The sequence below is a fragment of the Panthera onca genome, chromosome D3, assembly GCF_046562875.1.
Source record: "Panthera onca isolate mPanOnc1 chromosome D3, mPanOnc1 haplotype 2, whole genome shotgun sequence".
Lineage (NCBI taxonomy): Eukaryota > Metazoa > Chordata > Mammalia > Carnivora > Felidae > Panthera > Panthera onca.
In genome coordinates, this window is record NC_138350.1 from 21,274,271 (window position 1) to 21,299,236 (window position 24,966).

At 44.8% G+C, this 24,966-nt stretch overlaps 3 protein-coding genes across 4 annotated transcripts in view; 1 reads left to right on the forward strand and 2 right to left on the reverse strand.

Moving 5' to 3' along the window:
- Nucleotides 1-5,269, reverse strand: part of OSBP2 (oxysterol binding protein 2) — a 192,265-nt gene extending 186,996 nt beyond the window's left edge. The window contains exon 1 of the mRNA XM_060612689.3: nt 5,159-5,269. Within this exon, the coding sequence (XP_060468672.1) occupies nt 5,159-5,253 (95 nt within the window). The 5' untranslated portion in view covers nt 5,254-5,269. The remainder of the gene's footprint in view (nt 1-5,158) is intronic.
- Nucleotides 5,201-12,256, reverse strand: CD3H5orf52 (chromosome D3 C5orf52 homolog). Of its 2 annotated transcripts, XM_078435618.2 has the most exons (4): nt 11,873-12,256; nt 9,627-9,735; nt 6,637-6,780; nt 5,201-5,286 (listed from the first exon to the last, which is right to left on the reverse strand). In XM_078435618.2, exons 1-4 carry the CDS (start codon nt 12,136-12,138, stop codon nt 5,260-5,262), a joined length of 546 nt encoding a protein of 181 aa, XP_078291744.1. In that variant the 5' UTR covers nt 12,139-12,256; the 3' UTR covers nt 5,201-5,259. The 2 variants fall into 2 exon arrangements, with proteins under 2 accessions (XP_078291744.1, XP_060468691.1); XM_060612708.3 differs by lacking the exon at nt 5,201-5,286 and having other exon boundaries at nt 6,383-6,780.
- Nucleotides 12,257-12,343: 87 nt separating this feature from the next.
- DUSP18 (dual specificity phosphatase 18) lies at nt 12,344-23,747 on the forward strand. Its single transcript, XM_060612709.3, has 2 exons — nt 12,344-12,665; nt 15,360-23,747. Exon 2 carries the CDS (start codon nt 15,429-15,431, stop codon nt 15,993-15,995), a length of 567 nt encoding a protein of 188 aa, XP_060468692.1. The 5' UTR covers nt 12,344-12,665; nt 15,360-15,428; the 3' UTR covers nt 15,996-23,747.
- The last annotated feature ends 1,219 nt before the right edge of the window (nt 23,748-24,966 follow it).

Consider the following 24,966-nt stretch of genomic DNA (forward strand, 5'->3'; position numbering starts at 1 on the left):
TGAGGCCCTGAATGGGTTATAGATGTATCTCAGTCCATCCTCTTCCTCCTGAGCAATTAACTAGAATTCAGGGAAGAGAGAAGTCCATCAAGACCCAGAGATGGGATGTATGTTGCCCAGGGTCTCAGAGCAAATTGGGGGGCTCACTCTCCTCTTTTTTTCTCTGGCTGTCTCTTAAAAATAAAAAAATTTATTTATTTATTTATTTTGAGAGAGAGAGAAAGAGAGAAAGCATGTGCACAAGCAGGGGAGGGGCAGAGAGAAAGGGAGAGAATCCCAAGCAGGCTCCTCACCGTCAACATGCTGCCTGACACGGGGCTCGATCCCACAAACGATGAGATCATGACCTGAGCTTAACCAACTGAGCCACCTAGGCACCCCACACCAGGCTGCCTCTTGAGGTTTACATGTCAACTCCAAGTACATCTCAACAATCGCCACCACAATCCTCTTCATATTTACCCCATGAGGTGCCAGGCCTCATATCATGTTCCTGATGTGAGCATTAGCTCACTGAGTTCTAAGAACAAGCCTATAATGTAGATACCACAATTATTCCCATTATCAGATGAGGAACTAAAGCTCCAAATGGGGGGGGGGGGGGGAGGGTAAAATAGCTTTCTCCTGAGAGATAGAGCTGAGATTCCGACTCAGAGTCATGCAACTACAGAGCCCATGTACATCAGATGAATGAAACCTCACTGTGGCAGTGAAGAGTGAGGACACATGAATCCTCAAGGCTTGTGGGCAGCATTTCCAGTGGCTAAAGGGTTGAACAGGGCAAGCGCAGCCCCAATAGTTCTTCCTGTAGAACCCAAAGGAGGTACCAGCCACCAACAGCCAGGATTTTCATCTGATTCATTTTCCCCCACTAGGGACTATTCAAATGTAACCTCCATGAGGGCAAAGGATTTGAGCCAGCCAGCAGCTGAGAGATCTAATGTGAATGATGGAGGGCAGGAGGGCATGTGCACTTGAATGACAGTGACTTGGTGACAGAACCTTTAAAATGCTCCCAGATGAGCAGAGTGGCTAAAGTAATCTCATTAGGAATTATTCTGCCAAGTGATAAATAACATTAGTAAAGCAAAGTTCAGCCTGAATTAATCATTTGGGATAAACCTGGATTAGCTAAGAGCAGGAGTTTCTCCCATCCATTCAAATGCAGTTATTTATGGGGCATCATGTGTGCAAAGCCCTTTGCCACATCTCAGGAGCTGAGAACTGGAAGGAAGTGCAGGTATCAGCCACCAGGTTGCAGGTGGGAAAGCTAAAGCCCAGAGAAAGTTTACTTGAGAAGGTAGGGAGCCCCAGGCCTGCTTCTAGCTCTGCCTCCTCAGCCCTCACAGCTGGGCAGAATTCCAGTCATCAGCTGGACCAGGCTCTGTACTACAATACCCAAAGTAACACTTCTCAATTCAACAAGGGGCTGGACTGGGATAGGTCCCCACCTCTCTGTGCTATGGGTCCCCAGGAATTGAATGACTTGGCCTCCCTCCCTGACCCCAGCACACAAGCTCCTGCCTTCCAGCAGATCCTGACTGAGCTCACAACTGTCTGCTGACCCCTTGTGGTCACTGTGGGATCTGTCCTGGCCCAGTAGCCTGGGCCTTGGTTGCTCCTCTGGGACATTCTGGCCTAGTAACCTCACTTCTCAAGGCACTTTCCCACCACTTACCTTGTGGGGTCCTCCCTACAATCCCAGGAGGCTAGGAGAGCCAGGATCCCCACTCCCACTTTACAAATGAGTGGCAGCATCCTGCAATCCAGTCCTAAATCCACCATGAATTCCTTACTTAACCTTGACAAATCAGTTCCCCTCTCCCTGCCTCACTTACCCACCAGTAAAATAAGAGAAGTGACCCGCACCAGGCAGCCCTAAGGTTTTTTGAGCCCCACAAACTCCCAGAGTGGAGAGGTGACTTGCCCACCCAAGGTCAGAGTGAAGCCAGGCAGAAGCACTCCCAGCCGGCAGGCCACCCCACTTCTCCCCACTGATCAGGAAAACTGAGAGGCATCACAGCAAACAAGAAAATGAGTTCTTCCACCTTTGTGTTCTGATTATGTGCTGAAGGGCCACATGGATAGTTGAGTGGATGGATGGATGGATGGATGGAGGAATGGATGGATGGATGGATGGATGGACGGACAGACGGACTACTGGGGTGGATATGTAAGAATTCTGGGTTCACTCTGAGCTGTAGCTGTAGCAGCCAGCTGCCTCCCCCTGCTCCCTGAAAAGCTGTGGCTATAATTCTAGCTGTCTAGCCCCTTGGCAGCCCACATTCCCCTGCTGGGGTTCCAAAGCCACTGCCCCTGTCTGACAGCCTGGAGCTGGGACCCGCCATGAGGGGATTGAGTCTTCATTTAAGACTTCCACCCCGCCATGTCACTGACCACCGTGGCCAACAGCAGTATCCAGGAAGAAAGTCAGGGGCCAAGGCCATGAATAGGCCCACAACATGGGTATCCCTCACAGAGCAATTTCTGCAGCCAACAATGGCTGGAATTGGGTTCGGTGCTGACAGTGAGGCTAAGGATCACCAGAGTGACTGGATGGTATGGAAAGAGTGTGCCCTATGCATTTCATGGGCTGGATCAAACCTACTGACTCTGAGCAAGTTTCTTAGCCTCTCTGTGCCTTGGTTTTCTCACCTGTGAAATGGGCATCATACCTGACAACTATTGTGAGGATTGAATGAGGTAAAATATGAAATGCCTTGCATGAAACAGGTGCTTAGTAAATAGAAGCTCCCTCCTTTTGTTCCAGGTCATGGAGAAATTCTGGAAGGAAAACAAAGTCCACTGTGCACCCAGTACATTTTATACACTGGGAATTTTTTCCAAGTACTCTAAAGTAGTGACATGCATGTGGTGATAGAGGAGGAGGGAATGAAATGTATTTTCAGCAAGAATTAAAGGTGTGCTGAAACAGACTCGATCCCTTTCAGAGAGATTATATTCATCTGTGCCCTGCCCTCAGCATAGCTCCTCAGACACAAAAGATATCCCACAGAGATTTCCTGAGGGTGAAACTGGGAACATGTCTTCACAGCTAGTGGGCAGTAGGTGGGACTCCTGTGCCCTACTTCATCTCGCTCATCTCTATCTCCCTAGCCCAGCCTAACTCTCCTTAAACAGACTATCCATCCCAGGATCACTGACAAGGTCTTCTTAGCCACCTGGCAGAAGGCAGACCTGGGCTTTAGTCCAGCTGCTATTACAGCTGAGGCTCCTGCAACACCATCTGTGAAATCATGCTCCAGAAGGCTCTAGGTCCCAGGCCCTCCACTTTCAACTAGAGTAATAAAGATGGGGAACTTAACACATGGCGGTTAGGAGATGGTCTTCAGAGTGAGACAGGCTTAGGGTAGCTTTTGTCACTTATTAGGTGCCCAACCTTAGACAGGATTCTTACTCTCTGAGCCTTCTCACCTATAAAATGGGGCTAATAAAATTACCTACTTTGTCATTGGGAGGATTCAATGACTCATTTTTGAAAAGAGCTGAGCCTTGTGCCTGGCACATGAGTGCTAAATAAATGTTAATATGGCAAAAGTCTTGATTACCATAATGGGCTTCCAGGCAAAATTTCATTTGAACTAATAGTTTCACACGTGTGCATGCATGTATGTGTATCCACTGAACTAAAGAATCTCTAAACCTCCTTAACTTCAAGATTCTATTTCTTGAACAATATCATCCCATCCAACACCCCTCCATTCTTTCCTTGCTGATTTTTCTTCTCTTTAAACTTCTTTTTCCACCCAACAATTAAGTGGAGTCTCCAGAATTCTACCACGTCTTGTTCCCTGCTTAAATGCAACATCCCGTTTTTTTTTAATTAAAAAAAAATTTTTTAATGTTTATTTATTTCTGAGAGAGAGGGAGACAGAGTGCAAATGGGAGAAGGGCAGAGACAGAGGGAGACACAGAATCTGAAGCAGGCTCCAGGCTCTGAGCTGTCAGCAGAGAGCCCAATGCAGGGCTCAAACTCACGGACCTCGAGATCATCACCTAAGCCAAAGTAGAACGCTTAACTGAGCCACCCAGGCACCCCTTTTTAATTTTTTTTTTAACATTTATTTATTTTTGAGAGATAGAGAGAGACAAAGCATGAGTGGGGGAGGGTCAGAGAGAAAGGTAGACACAGAATCCAAAGCAGGCTCCAGGCTCCGAGCTGTCACCACAGAGCCCAACAAGGGGCTCCAACCCACAAACTGTGAGATCATGACCTGAGCCGAAATTGGACGTCCAACCGACTGAGCCACCGAGGTGCCACAACATTCCCTGGTTTTTAATGTGAAAATGGGAAGACTAAGTCCACACAATCAGAGGTGAAGTAGTGACCTATAACATGACTCATTAGGTTGACATCTCAGCTCCACCACCTGCTCCACTCCCAAGGATCCCCCAATCCTTCCAGCCACAGCAAGAGGATGCAAAGACCCTCAGCCAAGGCCAGCCATCCAGGGGAGAAGGGTGCATGTGGCTGGAGGCTAGACTGGGGTAAGGCTCAGAGAGAATGCATTAAATGAGATCCAGGAAGCAGGGAAACCCCGGGGACAGTTTGGAGAAAGAGGGGCTGGGGCTTCTCTGTGTGTCCTGTAAAGACTCCAGGATCCCCAGAGCCTTTCCCCTTTCCTGGTACATCTGCTGATGGTCAAGGGAAAATATTTGTGGAAAGGAAACAAATACACCAAATTTAGGAAAGACACCAAAGCGCTAACAGTGGTTGATCTAACAGAAGAGGTCTTTGGCAAATGTGGTCATATTGCTTGTATGATAAAATTTAAACATTGAAAATATTAAAATAAAATTTAAATATTGAAAATCAATTATTCTAATCAGTTGTGATCAGCCAAGGAAACAGATAAGAGTCTGGGAAAAGACTGCTTTTACCCCTACTGAAAAGCAGCACACTCCAGTTCTCAAAGGAAGACCATAAAGGAGGAAAAGAAAAACATGATGAACATCTCCCCCTCCCCCTCCATCTGCAGGCTACCTGGGCTGGGGATTCCTGGAGATTCAGCCTAGAGGAAGGTCTGCTGCCAGGCAGCAAGACTGGAGAGGGCATGGTGAGGACAGGATGAGGACGAGTGAGGAGGACTTCCCCAGGAAGACTTCCGAAAGCCACTGAGAGTACTGATGTCCTTACCTAGCAGGTGTTGTGATGCAGAATGACCACTCCATGGCAGTCAGGAAACCTGCTTCTAGTTCTCTGCCATTAACTTGCTGCATGACCTTGGGCATATCAGGTCACCTCTCTGGCCTCAGTTTCCTCATCTGGAAAATGAGGGGACTTGGTTAACTTAAAAAATATATATATCCTAGGCCCTTGCTCTATGCACTGTGCTAAAGCTATAATACAAAGAGGAACTGGTCATTTATTAAAAAAAGCAAAAAAAACAAAAAAACACCAAGTGGCTACTCCATTTACTAGGCATTGTGGTTACAGATGAGTAAGTCAGGGTTCCTGCCATTAAGACATTCACAATCTGGTTAGGGAGACAGTGAGCAAACAAGAAATGGCCAACCACATACTCAGTGCAGACAGAGGTGTGGGCACAGGAAGGAGTGGCCTTTTCCACTGGGTCCAGGTGGGTCAAGTGTCACAGAAGAAGCCTGGACTGAATCTTGGAGGATCCTTCGTCCCTGCTCTCGAAGTCCGTACCATCTAATCGGGGTTAGGACAAATGCCCAAACAGCTACCACATAAGGCAGAATGAAGCCACTCTGGGTAATTCAAGTTCAGAGGGGAGAAGAAACCCATGTGACAAAGGCAGGGTGGGAGAAGGGTCAGGCAGGAGGCAGAGGAGGTCAGAAACACTTTGCAGGAAATGGCATTGAGATAAACTTAGAAAGATGAAGAGTTTTCTGACAGCCCTGGGGGGCTGAAGGAGCGTTCTGGATAAGGGGCCTGTGCATGTAAAGGCACAATGTGAGGACTGTCAAGAGTGTAGTCGGAACAGCAGGCAGGCCAGGAAGTGAGAACTGGCAAGGCTGGAAGCCAACGGGACCCATCATGATAAGAGCCATCAGCAGGCCCCAGGCCAACCACACCACACACCACATCCTCACACCAGTTCTTGGAGGTTCTAGCCCACTCTTTCAGATAGGAAAACAGAGGCTCAGAGAGGTTACAAAGTCACACAGCTGAGGGATAGCAGATATAGCCCTTAACCTAGGTCTGTCCAATGCCCCACCTTGACCCCCTTACCACTAGGCAGCGACACTATTGAATCCTTCCCATCTAAGGTACTACTGTCCCAGGACACCTGGCCTAGCATTTCACTTCAGACACATGGGTACCAGAGGTCAATCTTTGCCTTAACCATGGAAACCAGCTTGATTCAGCCTCCTCCCAGTTAGGCAGCTACGGGACCTTCAGGATCACCTTTACCAGAACAGATGGGATGGGTAGGGGAAGGAATATTACAGTGGCTGAGGGTTTTGGTGCTCCACTGTCCGCTGATCTTAGTTTATTATGGTTCTGTGATGGTGTAGGCTGGCTAGTTTCTACGTCTCCTCCTCCTGTAGTCTAGTGTCATCATGGTTCAGGGGCAGATTATTCTGCCTTGACTAGGGTGGCTGGCTTTTCCTGTGAGGATGGAGGTTGAACTGGACCTTGCATACTTGGATGCTATCCAGGTACTGCTGGATGTTCATGGATTCCCGTCTCCAGCACCCCAGCTTTCTGAGCTGGTCGGTCATGAACTTTTTCTTCAGATGGTCATACAAGTGGCTCATCTTTCTCTTGGTCTTGTCTGAAGCTCTTATCTGACAAAAAACAGAGGCGACGTTAGGATGAAGAGGCTACTTCACAGAAAGAGAAATGCTCATGCTGCTGATATGGGGGTGGAAAATGTGCCAGACGGACCCAATATTCCATAAATATATTGACTCATAGGGAACCTCAGTTTCCCTATTTGTAAAATGTGGGCATTGAGCTAGATTACCCCTAAAGTACCTCCAACAGTCTGCAGCCCAGGGGCCTGATTTTGACCTCAACATCTCTATTTGAAAACTGGTCAGAAAGAGGTGCGGGTGGGGAGGGTGGAGGAAAAGACCATCTTGTTCCTCCTCCTCCTCAAATCCTATCACCCCGTCCCTATGATTCATTCAGTGCTTACCACATACTGTCTGCAACATCCTCTGTATCACACTGAACTCTACTTATTTCGTCTATCATATCATTTCTGTCCTGTCCCCAACAAGACTAGAAGCTCTGGGAAGGCACATTCTCTATCTTACTCACTCATGTACTTATTCCAATGAGCTAGCTGTGAAGAGGATACTAACAAAAATCAACCACAGGTCTTCATAACAACTACAACATAGTCAGGAAGGTGGGGCACATGCCCAAATATTTCTAAGTGAGGCACAGAGTGCCATATCCCTAAAAGTACAGAGTTCAAAGAAGGGAGATATCAAGAAAAGCCTCCTGTAAGAGTGACATATAAATTGGGGTTGGGTTTTGAATGATGGGGAAGCATTGGGCGTGTGAAATAAGAATCAGGTGGGAGGTGATCTTGGGGTTGACATTTTCACAAACTCTCCCAGGGACTCTAAAAAACGGATGCTGTCTCAAAACCCAGCACAATATAAGCAAAGGAAAACTCCATAAAGGCCAGTCAGTGTTGCCATGATTATGTGACAAAGGGAGTTAAAGAACCTAAGTGGATCTTGGGAACAAGGGATAAAGAGGGAGGGTGGGTGATTTCTCTTCGTGTGCTCAGATTATTCCCAAGACACAAGGCCTTTGCTTTCTTGTCAAGGTCCTGAGAAATCAGTGGCTAGTCAAAGCTGCCTCTTTTCCTAATGTGCCTTTTTTCCTTTCTGTGGGGAAGACTGCCATGCTGGGCCCTTAGCAAGTCACCAGGTCTACAAATAAGGAGAAGATAGTCTTTGTCCTTAAGGGAAGATGTCCCATACTGTGGTCAGTCAGACCCAGGTTTGCAATTGTACAATGATGCACTGTATGATCTTAATGAATTTACTCCATCTCTCTGAGCCTCAATTTCCTGAACTAGTAAGTAGGTTAATAATACATAATGGACACTGAGTATCTAAAATACATAAGGGCTCGATATAGCTTTAAAAGGAGAACTTCTGGATGGTTTGGAGGGTGTTTGGCACAGCCCTCTGGTACATATAAAGCACCTCAGGAGAGTCTCCAGTTACAGTATCTCAGGGATCCTCAACCCATTTGCCAGAGGTATAACATCCCCTCCCCCACTGGTTATAGGAATTGACCCCCAATCCATCCTGGGCCAATCAGAATAGCTCATACCCGCTGGCCACACTGACCGGGGCAACAATGGACCAGTGACACACCCTGGGCCAATAGGAGTCCTTCTCCAGGAATTGTCTAATGTGAGCAACAGTGGAAACGCTCCATTTCCTTTCTAGGCTACAGGCCAAGGTTTCCTAGGGCCATGCTCCCCAGGGATAGCCAGCCAACATGCAAAAAGACACAGGAAAGAGATGAAAAGGGAAAATGGAAGATACATCCAATGGTATTGGAGCTCCTGGCTCCTCTCATCCCAAACATTGGTGATCCTGCCCTACCTATCCTTGATTATGTAAACACATTGTTCTCCATTTACTTGTACTAGTTCAAGTTCAGTTTGAGTCACCTGCAACCAAAAGGATCCTAATAGATCCTAGTTTACAAATGAGAAAGAGTCCTACAGGAAATGTGATTCCCCAAGCTCACACAAAGCTGGCTTGCCCATTGCCAAGTCCACCCTCTTTCCACTAAACTGTGCCACTGAAGTTTAGCAGAAGGAGAAACACCCAGACCCCTGCTCTTCTTTTGGCCTCTAAGACCTTTAAGAGGATTTAGCATCATCTCCCGAGCCTCTTCTACTCTTTTTAATGTCAGAATCTCATAGGCCCATCCAGATTTGGGCCTGGAATGTTGGAGAGAAGTCAGTAGAGTCAAGAAGGGGGCAGCAACTCAACTCTGGGCTGCCTGCTCTGCTTGAAGAAATGAGTACATTCTCATAGTCCATTGTGTTCACCAGCCTCTTCCTAGTGCCCAACACAGTGCCTATCCCCAAAAGCCCCTAATGATATATTTAATGAATTAATTGAGCCTGTGTGGTGAAAACACTGTTTTCTCTCCCATTCTTCTGTGGGCTTTTGGGTAAGCAGGTCTAACCCTACTTAAAAGCAAAAAAAAAAAAGGGGGTGGGCTTCAGTTCTCCTCCAGAAAATAGGGGGAATCTCTGAGGGAAAAAACAGACCTAATAGTGTTGATGCCACTTCAAACTCTAAGACCCAAGATTTCTTTCTACAGGATATAGTAGAATCCACTTATGGATTCCCTAAATAGAGAAATAACATGATTGGAGGGGGGGAAATGCCACAAGAGCCAAGAAACATAGAATCCTCTTCCTAGCTCCCGCAGCCCAAGAATAGCTAGGACACCTGGGGTAAATCAGTAACCCTGAATCTCAGTTGCCTCCTCTGTAAAATGGGACTAGCTTTAAAGCACCTTGATGGCCCCCTATCACCTCTGAGATCTGTAATCTGCACCCCCCAAGGCTACTGGGGAGAGTGAAGTGAACACGGGTCAAGCCACTAATGCCCTCTAAGCCAAAAGCTTTTGATGACTTTACCTCCATCTCATAGACTCGTTGTGCACTGAGGTTGTCACGAATAATCACCCGGGGTAGGTTGCTCTTGGGTAAAAATTTTTTCACTGCTGCTTCACTGGAATTCATTAAGCTAGAAATGGAAGGGAAAAGTGGTGCAGGGTGAGATGGCTGGGGCCATATGGCAGGGCTAGGACAGGGACTGATTTGCTGGGGTCCTAGGGGAATGACTAAGGCTTCTCCAGGATATTCTTAGGAGAGACACAACTCTGTCATAATTGTCAGAGGAGCAAAGGAGTAGGCCTAGGCTACTCCTCTTGCAGAAAATGCACTAAAGGGGTATTTCCTGGATGTTGAAAGGAAAAGCCATCCTGAGAAGGATGTAGAAAGGCCCAGAGCAGTCCACAAGAAAAGTGTGAACAGGACTCAGAACTGTCCTCAGAAGCAGCCATCTTAAGGAGAAAATGTAGGATGAGATGGAAGGTGGGGGTCTTAGTGGAAAGGAGCAAAATTTGTATGATAAGGGTCAGAGGGAGGTGAGGAGGGGAGCATTTGCTCCAGAGCCTAGGTCTAAGAAAGACTGGAAGGGGGAGGGATCAGGGGAAGCAGGGAAACAGAGAGGTTTGGAGGTTAGGCTGGTTAATAGGGAAATTCTAAGGGAAGAAGGTTTGGAAAAAGTCTAGAAAAGTAAGGGAAGTCTGTGGTGGAGAAAGGTTTGAGAAAACTCTCTGAGATGAGAAATAAAGATGGGATGGGAGGGAGGCGGGTGGGGTGGGGAGGGGAACAGAATGGAGCCAAGTGCTCCAGGTGAAACTAGAGATAAAAATTTGGCCAAAATGAAGAATTTTGGTCAAAAATGGATATGCCAAGTTTTCACTTTTTGATAATTTGGTTGCACCATGAAATGGTTTTGCAAATATGTACCTTTAAGTGTTTTTGCCTGTTTCAAAATAATTCTTCATATTTTGTTTCTAAATTTTCTTTCTAAAATTTGTAAACTAAATGTACAATAGGGAAGCAATTGAATAAATCATAATTAGGTCATGCAATAAAATACTATGCAGCCATGAATAAAACAGACATCCATGGTGTATTAGAGGAGGGGGGAGAAGATAGGTAACACAAGAGTGAACTTTGTTGTGACAAAATTTTCCCCTAAAAGATGTATCACTATGTTGTGGTACATATATATGAATGGATCTGGAAAAATATACACGGTGGTTGTATGTGGCCATACATTTTGCTTGTTTGTCTGGTCTGGTTTTCCTGTAAGTGTATATTACTTTGATAGGACAAAAAGGGCAATTTTTAAAGGTTAAAACATTTTGAAGGATTAAAAAATGTTTTTCTAGTTTACTTTCAGCCAATTTCAAACTATCGTTTTATGAATGTTTTTACATTTTCAGACTAGTATAAACAAATGTCCCCAGTCCCGCATTTACATTTTTCTGACAGCAAAGGCATGAAATGAAAAAGGCTCACATACAAAAAGATGCTCACATACGAAAGTCTCCTAATTCCTATTTTTTTTAAAAAAAGAAAGACCAAAAATATTTAAAGATAATATAAAACACTCTTCACCCACTCAGTGGTGCACCAAATTTACCAATACTTCCTGGGAAAATTTAAAAAGGGGGGGCGGGGGCAGTGACTGTACATATCCCCTTTCAAGTAATAAGTGGTCATTTTGAACCAAATTGCTTTCCAACCCAAGGCCTTTGTGGGAGCCTAGAGGATGCTGCCAGGGTTGTGGAATGGACGGGAAGGAGGGGAAGTTGGAGTCTGTGGGGACTGGAGCTGAGCTGAGGGGCTTTGCCAGGACTACTGGGGAACAGAGGCTGAGGACAGGGATGTCAGAGGCCTGAGGGGGCCTGGGACTTGCTAGGCTCTAAGGAAATTCAAGGCTGGCCCAAAGGGCGCTGGGGACCCTAGCGCCACGTGATGTCAAGCTTGGGTGACTGAAGGGCCCGGGAGATTTGGAAGACATGTGGGTGGGAGATGGAGATTCCAACTCCTGGGAGTCTGGGCTGAGGGCGTTTGGGCTCCCGGGGATGCGAGGAGCTGGACTGGGAAGGAGCTGGGGGGCTCGCACCTGCGAGAAATCCAGACTCTCTTGTAGTTTCACGAAGTGCCAGGCTCTGAGGGGCTCGGGGATCTGGGAGAGCCGGGGGTGGGGGGGGGGGGGGGGGGGGAGTCCCAAGGGCCGCTGGGGGAGCAGGGATCTGAGAGATTTCCAGGTCTGAGCAAAGCCCTGGGCACCTGGGCCGCACCTGAAGAGCACCGGCAGCTGCGCTGTCCGTGGCCGCAGGAAGCAGATCTGCGGGTGGGTCCCTACGTTGATTTCGGGGTGAGAGCCGAGCCTATCGCGCTGGAAGGTCCAGGCCGGGGTGGTGCCGGAACTGGTGGTGGCCTGGGCGGCGGTCGAATAACCCAAAGGCGAGCCCAGGTTCCATGTGACCGAGGGCCTGGGTTGCTGGGCAGCCGCGTCTACCACACTGGAGAACGACTCAGAAATGGTAACCAGATGGTAAGCCATGCTCGGAGGGCGCGGGCGGACACAGAGTGAGTCCCAGGGCACACACGTTGCGCAAACCCATGAGCGTTGCCCGGGGGACTAGGTGGGACCTGGAGGCGGGACTTGTGCCGGGAGCCCCGGAGGCTGCGGACGCGGTAGGATTGTCCCTCGGCGGCCGCCGTGCTGCGCCGGGCGCGTTGCCGTGGAAACGAGCTGGGCGAGACTCAGCGGGCTGCGGAGAGCGTGGCAGATACTACCTCTCCGCTAAAACTGATGTGGCCCGGGCGTGATCGAGGGGCGGGTAACCTGGCGAGGGCGGGCGGGACAGCTCCAGAGAGCGGAGAGGAGGCCGGGGTTTCTCCGAAGACCTGGCCCTGAGGATCCCTCACCTCGAGGAAGGACCATCGCTATGGAAACCAGAGCGTGGGGCGGCCCGGGATTGTGGCTCCCGGATGGTGGTGACCGGTCTTCTCTCTCCCCGAGACACTCGCCCACTTCGGGCGAGGTTGCTTCCTGAACGAACCTGCTCTCTCGCCCACGAGAGAAAGGTAAGATTATGGGGGTCTTAACACCCAACAGGCGAAAGAGCCTATTCCAACATTAACTCCCCCAGGAAACCTATGTGACTCACCCCTGGAAGGGGCTATTTGCTATTGTCAACCCGTGGACCTCGTTCCATGCTTTTAACCCAGTATTAATGAACGCCCCGCGGTGTTTGCCGACTTTTCTCGCCCATAATGAGACCAGAAAGATCAGCTTTAGGACCTTGCTTCGTGACCCTAGATAGATCCTTTTCTCCTCTCTATCTCACTTTCCCCGTGTGTATAATGGAGATACTAACTCCAGACACCAGCCTGTTATGTTGGTTTGAAGACGGAACCAGATGAGGGAAGCCAAAGGCTTTGTAGGCTATAAAACGGTGAAATTAATCTCCACCACCCTCCCCTTCATGCTGAATATTTTTCAAATCTTTGTGTCATTTCTTGAGGCAATCATTGCGACTCCCTCACCCCCAGCCTGAAATAAATCCTTTTACTCTTCACTCCCATAATCCCCTGCATTTCAACGTCCTTAACAGCAGCTAGTTACCATAGCTTACTCTGTGCCAGGCCCTGTGTTAAACACTTTACCTAGGTTACCTCATTTCATCCTCAGAAGATCCTTATAAGATAGGCACTATTTTCCCTGTTTTCCAGCTCTGTTGTGCTTATTATTGTCTATTTAATGTCTTCTGTCTCTCTTACTGGACTTTTTGCTCTGTGAGAGGAAGAGCCATGACTCTCTTTTACACTTGATTTCCCCGGCACCTAATACAGACCCTGATAAATATTTCTTGACTAGCATGAAAATGTCTCCTCCCATCACTACCCTCACCTTCAAGAGAAGTGTCTTCTCTGCAAACTTTTTGTCACTGTGATCAATAGCATCCTCTATACCTGTTGCCCACTGGGCACTAATTTTGGGGACCCTCAGTCCACTTTTCTCTGGATTTTCGGGCGATAAAGATCCTTCATTTTGGGTAATGGACATCCCATAGCATTTAGGCTTTCAACTGAGTTTTGAGGGGATTTTTCTCTGCCCCCCCCCCCCCCATGACCTTTACAACAAACACCCCATCTGCCATTCCTGAGGTGAGCCTCATGCTTTGGGGCATTGGCTGGTAGGATTTGCCTATGTAGCCTTTGGCCATCCTCTCCAGCAGCTTAGGAATCATTCTTACTTCTACTAAGCTCTTCGCCCAAATTCTAGACAAAAAAAAAGCCAGGGAACTCATCTTTTCCAGAAGATCTCTCAGAAGGCAGAGTTGTGGCTGTTAGAGTCATTCCTTCATTTAACAAATATTTATCAAGCACCTACTTTTAGGGACACAGAACTTAGCATTAGTGATATGGTAGAAGTAAAGATAGTTACAGTGAATCTCAATAGAACTCACAGACAAATCAAGGCAAAACCCCATCTTCAGGAAATGGTAGGAAGAACACCACTTAGGGCTTAGAAAGCCTGGAGCAGGGACTTGATCAAATGTGGGAGAGGGGTATGGTTCCAGGAGGTTTCCCTCAGGAAGTGACCCTTGACTAAGATCCCAAGTCCTCTGCTGAATGGAATAGATCAGGATCTGATAGGCTTGTAGGGAAAGAGGGTTCTGGGCTGAGAAAGCAGCAAAGGCCCTGGGCCAGAGAGAACCAGGTGTCCATAAGGCACTGCTAATGGCTCAGCCTAGCTAAGGCCCTTCAGGATGTAGGAAAAGCTAATAAGAGGCTAGAGATGGGCAGGAGCCAGACCACAAATGGCCTTGACAGCCAAGCCAAGGGGCTCTATCTCATCCTGACAGTGGGCATCCAGTGAAATATATTAAGCAGGGGAACAGAACTTCTGCTCCTCATTTGTCTATGCCTGATGAAGGCTGCTATTTGGCCTTGAGCAGTGTGCTTTAAATATGAATACTCCTATTTCAGTGGAACATGTGAAAATGTGCTATTTTTTTACAGCTATGTTCAAGACTAGGAGAGTGAAGGGCCAGGGATTTCTTAGGAGAAAGCAGGCCTATGCCCCTCCATGGGGTGCATGCCACAGCCCTGCTGCACGCAGCATCATGCTGGTGTAGCTTGTCTACCTGAGGCCCCTCTGCTTCTCTGCACTTGCTCCTGGGAGCTGCTATATAGTGTGCCTTATGCTGGCTTCCAGGAAGCTTTCAGCCACCCACTTCCCCAGGCATTCCTTAGAGGCAAGGTGTAGGAACTTGGTTAGTGATGTAGTACTCTGTGATTTACGTCACTTTTACAGGGGCACATCTGGTCTCTTCAAAGGGATAGTTCTTGAAGGGGGGAAGCTGAGACCCTACGTCCTCTTATACCACTAGTGACTCCCAGCACAGTAGGCTCTGGTACCATATCACTGGTTCAGAGTCTCATGATTTAAGCATAAAGTCAGAAGAGAAGGAAAGCTGTGTGAGTAGTTCCCACTTAGAGGGAGAAGAGGGCCGTGTGAACCTAGGTAGAGAGGCCAGGCCACATCTGATGGACACCAGTCAGCCTACCCAGCTAGAGACATGGAACCCTCAAGGGAGGCCTTGAGTTCCAGACTTGAAGATAAGTTCTCTGGCTAATTCTGCTGTGATGGCCAGAAGACCACCTTGGGGATTCTGCTGTAGATCCATCCATCCATTTCCCAGGAATCCCCTGCAGTTGGCTTTCTGGCCCAGCTGGGCTCCTGCTCTCTAAACATTCTCTCCCTCCTTGCAGTTTCCCATGGCACAGCCTAGCAGAAAGATGCAGCCTTTGTGCCTCACTGGCCGCTGACCCACTGGCCTGATGACAGCACCCCCGTGTACCTTTCCGGTTCAGTTCCGGCAGCCATCAGTCAGCGGCCTCTCACAGATCACCAGCAGCCTATACATCAGCAATGGGGTGGCTGCCAACAACAAGCTCATGCTCTCCAGCAACCGGATCACCACGGTCATCAATGTCTCGGTAGAAGTGGTGAACACTTTATACGAGGACATCCAGTATGTACAGGTGCCGGTGGCTGACACACCCATCTCACGTCTCTGTGACTTCTTTGACCCCATTGCTGACCACATCCACAGTGTGGAGATGAAGCAGGGCCGCACACTGCTGCACTGCGCTGCTGGCGTGAGCCGCTCAGCTGCCCTCTGCCTTGCATACCTCATGAAGTACCATGCCATGTCCCTGCTGGACGCCCACACGTGGACCAAGTCATGCCGGCCCATCATCCGGCCCAACAATGGCTTTTGGGAGCAGCTCATCCACTATGAGTTCCAGCTCTTTGGCAAGAACTCCGTGCACATGGTCAGCTCCCCTATGGGAGTAATCCCTGACATCTACGAGAAGGAGGTCCATTTGATGATTCCACTGTGAGCCATCTCACCAGCCTCTGTGCCCAGGTCAAAGGTGCAGATCTGCTGTTGACCGAGATCTGAACTTAAACGTTCTACTGTTGTTACAGAAAAAACAGATGATGCCTTTTATAAGGATCAGAAAAAAAAGGAAAAGTGCTGTAGTTTTTAACCTTATTATCCATATCTTCAAAGATTAAATTCACTAACTGTACGATGGTGCAGGTAAGTTTCCTACCCTGTGAGTGACAGGTCATGGCTGCTGGCCAGATGGGAGAGAGAGGCAAGTGCCCAGGTCAAATGGACCAGTGCCTAAAGCATATGGCAAGCTTGGAAGCCTGCTGCCCTCCCGCAGACCGACCAACCCACAAACGAGTCAGCCACCATTCCACTTCACTCTTTCAAACCCAAAGCCAGAGCCTTAAGTATCATGGCGCCTCCTGTGCCACTCACAGTCAGTGCCAACCTACTAGATAAGTGGCCTTCAGGTGGTGCTCTGGGAGCCCTGGGGACCCAGGCCAAGCCTGCTTCTACCTTCAGCCACAGGGACCCAACTCTGGTTTTCTGGATTGGATTTACACATGACATAGTTTTCAAAGAAAGCATTCCATTGTATAAAACTAAAAAAAAAATTTTTTTTTAGTGCTATTGTAGGTGGCAAGGTCTCAAAGTACCCATGGCAGTCCCCTGCCGGCCTTTGATGGTGGCATTAGTTTCCTTCTTAGTGGCACACGTGGAGAGCAGGCCTGACATCAGGCTTCAGGGGTTCCTCTCACAGGTCTTGATTTGGAAGGCCAGAGCTGCCGACTGGAACCTAGCCTTATCACCTCCTCCCTATATGATTTGGGACCTCTTGGAGCCTCAGCTTTCTCATCTGTCCAAGCAATTACAGCCCTTTTCTCCCAGCGTTGTCATGAAGATTCAGCAATTCCTTAACTTGGTGCCTGACACATGGTCAGGGCTTATGGTAGCAACTCTAGGCATGAATGATGCTTTGGCCCTGCTGGTCCTGGTTATCGCAGTCATCCTCACAATGGCATTTCCCCTATCTTTGCACAACCCTTTACTGTTTACAAAATGTTCTTCCAAAAAGTCCTCCTGTGTGGAAAAAAAAAAAAAATGGTTTAAGTCCCTTCACACCCTACTTTAGAAGAGGCCTAGCTTCTTAGCCTTTTCAGAGTTCCCATTGCATTTAATCCATGCATGCCCTGGGAGTCCTAAAGCAAGGGGCACTCTTCCAGATTCCCCAAAAAGGCCTTGTTTAGATTGCTGACCACTAAAGCCAGTGCCCTGGTCTGGCTAACCACCTGGGTCTATGAGGGCACATGACAAAGGGACAAATGAGTGCGCCCAACCTATAGACCCTGAAATCCAAGATGGTTCAAACCTCCCAAGGACCTGAGGATCTGACTCAAGACCAGCAATTCTAACCCAGAGGTTTTCAAATCAACAATATAGGAGACAAAAGCACAACTTCTCTGTGGGTCGAGTCCAGTGGAAGCCAAATGCCTTCTACCCCACCCCCACTTCCATGACAGGCATGCCCAAGGGTACAATTTTAGAGTGTGGGGGAGAAGGAAAATCACTGCTGTAGACTGACTTCTCATTTTATAGGCGAATAAACAGACCCCCAAACACCAGGGCTGGTGTGGCAGAGCCCCCACAAAGCAGACTTTCTGGAAGAAACCCAAGTGGAAAATTTCTTCTATAGCCTTCTTAAAAAGAAATTGATTGGGACATGTTTTATCTTCATTTTTAAAAAAAACTTTGAATTAATATACCATAAAATTAACTTTTTTGTATGTACAGTTCTGTTTTAACACATTTGTGTAACTACCTCTGCAGTTAGAACACAGCAGTTCCATCACCCAAAAAATTATCTGATGCCACCTCTTTGTTGTCAAACCTTTGCTCCACTCAAGCCTCTGGCACACACCAATCTGTTCTCCATTCCTGATGATTTGCCTTTTCTAGAATGTCACATCCATAGCATCATAGAGGATGTAATCTCTGGAGACTGGCTTCTTTAGTATGTCTTTGAGATTCATTCAGGTTGTTTTTTATAGCTAAGCAGTGTTCCAATGTGCAGATGTACCACAGTTTGTTTTTTAACATTCACCCATTGAAGGATATTTGGGTTGTTTCCAGTTTGGGGTGGTTTTGAATAAAACTGCTACAAACATTTGTGTATAGGTTTTTATGTCAACATAAGTTTTCATTTATCTAGGGTATATGCCAAGAGTGGGATTGATCAGTTATATGGTAAAAGTTATATTTAACTTCATAAAATAACTACCAGACTTCCAGAGTCTGCAGACTTCCAGAGTGGCTGCATACCGTTTTGTGTTCCACTATGAGAGATCCACTTCCTCACTAGGATTTGGTATTGCCAATACTTTTTATTTTAGCCATTCTGATAGATGTGTGGTATTAGCTCAATTTGCATATTCCTAATGGTTCATGATGGTGAGCATCTTTTTGTGTACTTAATTGCCTTCCACCTGCCTTCTTTGGTGAAATGTCTATTCAGCTCTTTTGCCCATTTTAAAATTGGACTGTTTTCTCACTCTTAAGGGTTGGGAATTCTTTATATATTCTGGATACAAGTCATTTGTCAGATATAGATTTGTAAATATTTTTCCCAGTCTGACTTGACTTTGCATTTCTCTTAGAAATGTCTTTTGCAGAACAAAAGTCTTTCATCTTGATGAAGGGCTACTTGCCAATTTTTCCTTTTATAGATTGTTGTTTTGGTGTCATGTCTAAGAATTCTTTGCCTAGCCCCAGAGCACAAAGCTTTTCTCCAATATTAAAGATTGGGGGGTTAAATTTTTCACTTATTTTTATTATCCTTTGGTATAAGGTGTGAGGTTTAGTTTGAGGTTCATATTTTTTTCATATAGATGTCTAATGGTTTCAACTACATTTGTTGAAGACTGTCTTTATTGGTTGCATTTGCTCCTTTGTTTAGGTCTATTTTGGATTCTTTATTCTGTGTAATATATGTATCTTTCTCTTCACCTGTACCATAACTGTCTTGATTACTGTGGCTTTATAGTAAGTTTTAAAGTCTGATACTATGAGTCCTCCAATTTTTATTCTTTAAAAAAAATTGTTTGGGTTATTCTGGTTTCTTTGCCTTTCATATGAATTTTAGAACCAACTTGTCTGTATCAACAACAACAAAAATAAACTACTGGGATTTCAATTGAAAATGTGTTAAATCTATTGGCCAATTTGGGGGAGAATTGCCATCTTTACTCTGTTGAATCTTCTGATCCATGAATATAGTATATCTCTCCATTTAGTTAGTCTTTGATGTCTTCCATCAGTGTTTCGTGGTTTTTCAGTATACCAATCTTATAGATTTTACTGTATTTATACCTAAGTATTTCACTGAGAGGGGGAATTGTAAAAAAAAAAAAAATTTTTTAATGTTGGTTTCCAATTGTTCATTGTTGGTACCATATAGAAATACAATTGATTTCTGTGTGTTGACCTTGTATCCTATGACTTTTCTAAGAACATTTTTGTAGATTCCTTGGCAATCTGCATGTAGACAATCATGTAATATTCAAACAGAAATAGTTTTATTTCTTCCTTTCCAATCTGAATGTCTTTATTACTACACTGGCTACAACTTCCAGTATGATGATGAATATGGGATGAAAATAGACATTCTTGCTTTGTTTCTGATCTTAGAAAATGTTCAATCTTTTACCACTAATTATGATGTTAACTATATGTTTTTGTAGTTAAGGAAACCCTTTATTAAGGTCAGGAAGTTAGGGATGAGTAGGAAAGTATTTTCTCTTCTTCTATTTACTGAAAGAGATGTATGAATTGGTGTTATTTCTTTAAATGTTTGATAGAATTCACCAGGGAAACTGTCTGGACCTAGAGATGTCTTTTTCAGAAGTATTTAACAATGAACTCAATTCTTTTAATAGTTAGAAGGTTGTTCAAGTTATCTCATCTTGGGTGAGTTTTGGTAGTTTGAGTTTGGTGAGTTTTGAATTTTGAGGAATAGCTCCATTTCATTGAAATTGTCAAATCTATGGATGTAGACTTATGTGTGGTATTCCTTATTAGCTTTATTATCTGCAGGGTCCACAGAGATATCACCTTTTCATTCTTTGTGCTGATAATTTGTCTTCTCTCTTTATTTCTTTATTAGTCTGGCTACAGGTTTATCAACTTTCAAAGTCTTTTTAAAGAACCACCTACCGGGGCACCTGGGTGGCTTAGCCGGTTAAGCGTCCGACTTCAGCTCAGGTCATGATCTTGAAATCTGTGAGTTCGAACCTGTGTTGGGCTCTGTGCTGACAGCTTAGAGTCTGGAGCCTGCTTTGGATTCTGTGTCTCCCTTTCTCTCTCTCCCCCTTCTTCGCTCGTTCTCTTTCTCTCTCTCTCTCTGTCTCAAAAGTAAATAAACATTAAAAGAAATAAAGAACTACCTATCTTGTTTTTTATTTTCTCTATTGTTCTTCCCTTTTCTACTTCTTTTTTTTTTATTTTTTATTTACATTTACTTATTTATTTTTGAGAGACAGAGAGAGACAGAGCATAAGCGAGGGATGGGCAGAGAGAGAAGGAGACACAGAATCTGAAGCAGGCGCCAGGCTCCGAGCTGTCAGCACAGAGCCGGACGTGGGGCTTGAACTCACAAACCACGAGATCATGACCTGAGCTGAAGTCAGATGCTCAACCAACTGAGTCACCCAGGTGCCCCAATCCCCTTTTCTATTTCTTGATTTCTGTTCTTTATTATTTCTACAATTCTGCTTGTGTCAAATTTATTTTTTTCTTTTTTCTAATTTCATGAAGTAGAAACTTAGATTATTGATTTCAGACCTGCATCCCGTAAATTTTAATATGCTGCATTTTCATTTTGTTCATTTCAGAATATTTTCTAATTTCTCTTGAAATGTCCTCCTTTACCCATGTATTATTTAGAAGTGTATAGTTTTAATTTGTAAGTATTTGAAAATTTTACAACCATCTCTCTGTTATTGGTTTCTATTTAATTCCATCATGATGAAACATCATAAGAGGACATCATAAGTCGTATGCTTTCATTTCTTTTAAATTTGTCGGGGCTCCTGCGTGGCTCAGTGGGTTAAGTGTCCAACTTCGGCTCAGTTCATGATCTCTCAGTCTGTGAGTTCAAGCCCCACATTGGGCTCTGTGCTGACAGCTCAGAGCCTGGAGCCTGTTTCCGATTCTGTCTCCCTCTTGCTCTCTGCCCCTCCCCCGCTCATGCTCTGTCGCTCTTGCTTTCAAAACTAAATTTAAAAAAAACATAAACTTTTTTTTAATTTGTCAATGTTTACTTTATCATGTAAGATGTGGTCTATCATGGTGAATGCTTTATGTGCACTTGAGGAAAAAAGAAGGTTATTTTCGATAGAGTGGTCAATAAATGTAAATTTATTGATTGAAATTTATTGATTGATGGTGATGGTGGTGTCAGTTCTTTTACACTCATCCTGATTTTGTTTACTTATTCTACTGATTACCGAGAAAAGAGTGTTGAGATATTTATCTGAAGTTGTAGATTTGTCTACACCTCCTTTCAATTCTATTAATTTTTGTTTCATGTATTTTGAAGCTTTGTTGTTAGGTACATACATATTTAGGATTGTTATGTCTTCATGGTGAATTGACCCTTTTTCAATATGCAATGTCTCTTTATCCTTCTTATTTTTTTGAAGTCTACTTTGTCTGATATTAATATAGCCACTCCAGCTTTGTTTTGAGTAGTATTTGCATACTTTTACATCCTTTTACTTTGAACCTACTATATCATTATATTGAAAATGGGTTTTTTTGAGATACAATATGGTTGCGTTTTGTTTTTACACATCCAATAGGTCTTTAAATTGGTGTGTTTAGACCAAAATTATCAATATTTGGATTTAGGTCTACCATTTTGTTTTCCATTTGCCCTCTTTTCTATTTGTTTCCCTTTTCCTGTTCTCTTTTGGATTATTGAATACTTTTAAAGTATTCCATTTTAATTTTATATAGTTTTCTTAGAGGTTACACTAGAGAATATACATACTTGACTTTTCAGAATCTATTTAGAATTAATATCTTAATCACTTCCCTTTGATGTTCAGTGGATAATGTATTAGTTTTCTCTTGCTGCTGGAACAAATTGCCACAAACTCAGTGGCTTAAAACAATACCTATCAATATTTCACAATTTCTGTAGGTCAGAAGTCTCGTTGGGCTTGACTGAATCCTTTGCGTAGGGTCTCACAAAGCCAAAATCAAGATATTTCATAAGGCTGAAGTTACATGTATTTTTTTGTTGTTGTTTTGTTTTGTCTTGTTTTTTACTGGAGGCACTGAGGAAGGATTCTGCTTCCAAGTTTATTGAAGTTGTTGACCGAATTCAGTTTCTTGTAGTTGTAGCACAAAAGACCCATTTCCTTACTAACTGTCAGGTGGGGGCTGGTCTTTTCTCCTGGAAGCTGCCCACATTCCTTCAAAGGCTTTCCAGCAGGTTGAGTCCCTCTCACACTTTGAATACTGTGACTTTTCCCTCTGTTGCATCACTCTAAATCTGGCCAGAGAAAATTCTCTGCTTTTAAGGATTCATGTGATTAGATTAGGCCTGCCCAACATTCCAGATAATATTCATATTATTTTTAATGTTTTCATTTATTTTTTATTTTTGAGAGAGAGAGAGAGAGAGAGTATGAGTGAAGGAGAGGGGGCAGAGAGAGAGGGAGACACAGAATCCAAAGCAAGCTCCAGGCTCTAAGCGGTAAGCACAGAGCCCGACACAGGGCTTGAATTTGTGAACCTCGGGATTATGACCTGAGCCGAACTCAGAAGCTTAACCGACTGGGCCAGCCAGGCACCCCCGGTAATCCTCATTTTAAAGTCCATAAGCTCAATTAGATCTAAATGTTCCTTTTGGCATATAAAGTAACATTCACTGTTTCCAGAAAATTGGGCAGGACATCTTTGAGAGGGGTGGGCATTTCACCCACCACGGTTAATTTCTATTGATCTATCTTCAAGTTTACAGACTTTCCTCTATCATCTCCATTCTGCTACTAAGGCCATCCAGTATATTTTCTAATTTTGATGAATATAATTTCTTAGTTTAAAACTTTCTATTTAGTTTTTTTCTATAGCTTCTATTTTTCTGCTAAGTTTTTTCATTTCTAAAGTCTTTTTCCAATAATTCCGTCCAGGTCATCTCAGTGTTCAGACTTTCTTCGTTCTTTCTACATAGAGTAATTTTGGATTGTATCCTGAACATTTTGAATACTATGTTATGAGGCTGTAGGTCTTAGTTAAATCCTATGGAAAATGGTGAGTTTTTGTTTTAAGAGGCAGTTGCCCCATTGAGGTTCAGTTCTGATCTGCCTCCTATGGACTGTTAAAAACAACACTACAAACACAAAGCACAAAATGGAGTCATTTATGCTGAGCCCCATGTCACCAAACTGAGACTTTATTTAATTACAGTTTTGGCTCTACCAAAAATGGAATATTAAACCAGTCAATCAGAAGTTGCCTGATCAGTACTAGTTAGGTAATCTGCCTGATAAATCCCTGCCATCCCCTAAAGAAAAATTACCTTGCAATAACCTACCCACTGTTTTGCCTAAAATAACTTTCTTGTACCTGCTCCTTTCTGTTTAAAAATGTCTTTCATTTTGTACAATTCCTTGGAGCTCCTTTCTTTCTGCTAGATTGGATGCTGCCAGATTCATGAATTGTTGAATAAAGCCAGTAAGATCTTTAAAATCTACTCATTTGAAGTTTGTGTTTTAAAAGAGCCATTGTTCCAACGTCATTTCAATTTTCAAAACTTTTGCAATGTAGTTTAGATCTGTCCTAAGTTTGTGCCACTCAGGGGCCAGTCTGAAATCTGGGTAGTCTACCTAGTTTAGTTCTGGAAGTCATTGGAATACTGTTTAGAGTCAGATCCATGCATGGAGCCTACCAGTTCATATGGAACTTTATGGGATCTATTTCTCAAGCTCTCTCTTCTCCACGATCTCTGCCACACTTACGAGTTTTCAAGACCACCCATTCCCTGTTCCTCCAGCTAGAAATCAGGGCCTTTTGGTCTGCCTGCTCTGCAGCATACATTCTGTGACTGGGTCTGCTCTGGGGCCAAGCAACAGGATGAAGAGATAAAAGGTAATGAGAATTCCTCCCCCTGCCCCTCCCTTCCTCCCTCCATACACACTTTTCTTATGGCGACAGTTCTTTTGGTCAGAGAGCAGGATTCCCCTCAGAGTTTGGTGTGCTTTCCCAGCTGCCACTGCCACTGCTGCTGCCCTGAGTTCTAACTTAAGTATGAGGCTTGCCTGGGGATAGGGCAAAAGAAGAGAAAAGTCGGGGTTGGGGGGGAGGATTTCCCTTACTTTGTCCTAAAGGGGCCCTCCTTTCTACTCCTCAGACCAGGAAGATGGCTTCTCTTGGACTGTTTTCTTCCACATCCAGTGCACAGGTCCAGGAGTCACGCTGCCTCTGAGACCAGGCCAGGAGATACAGGAACAAAAAACAAAACAGGAAGCTCACCGCCAGATTGTTAATACTTCAAGATCTGATTCCCTTTCCCAAACCACCTGCTACACTTTCATTTTCAGAGTCCTCAGAGAGCTGCTCCATTCTGTCCAGTGTTTTTAGTTGCATTTGGGGGAAGGACAGATGATGCTTACTCTATCTTACTCAGAACTGGAACCCTAAGAAATTTATTTTTAAAAATATGTGCCCATTTGCAGAAAAAGGAAAACAAATATAGTCCACCTACAATACTATCTTCAGGCAATAACGAAGTCAGCATTTTAGTGTACTGGTATATTTCCTTCTATGCATTTTTTTTGTAGTTGGAGAAATATAATTTTGGATCTTCCTTTTGAAAATAATTTTTTTAATTTTCAGAATTGGTTGTGGTAGGACCAGGATTTCACATCCTAAGTGGAGGAGGTTGAGATCAAGGGCTCTTGGGAGGGTTCAAG

Excerpts from the sequence above, each read along its gene's own strand:
- DUSP18 (XM_060612709.3), top strand. The coding sequence starts at position 15,429 with ATGACAGCACCCCCGTGTACCTTTCCGGTTCAGTTCCGGCAGCCATCA.
- CD3H5orf52 (XM_060612708.3), bottom strand. The coding sequence starts at position 12,138 with ATGGCTTACCATCTGGTTACCATTTCTGAGTCGTTCTCCAGTGTGGTA. Across the intron at positions 9,736-11,872 it reads CAGCTGCCGGTGCTCTTCAG|CTTAATGAATTCCAGTGAAG; the intron begins GTGCGGCCCAGG and ends TTCCATTTCTAG. Across the intron at positions 6,781-9,626 it reads AACGAGTCTATGAGATGGAG|ATAAGAGCTTCAGACAAGAC; the intron begins GTAAAGTCATCA and ends GTTTTTTGTCAG.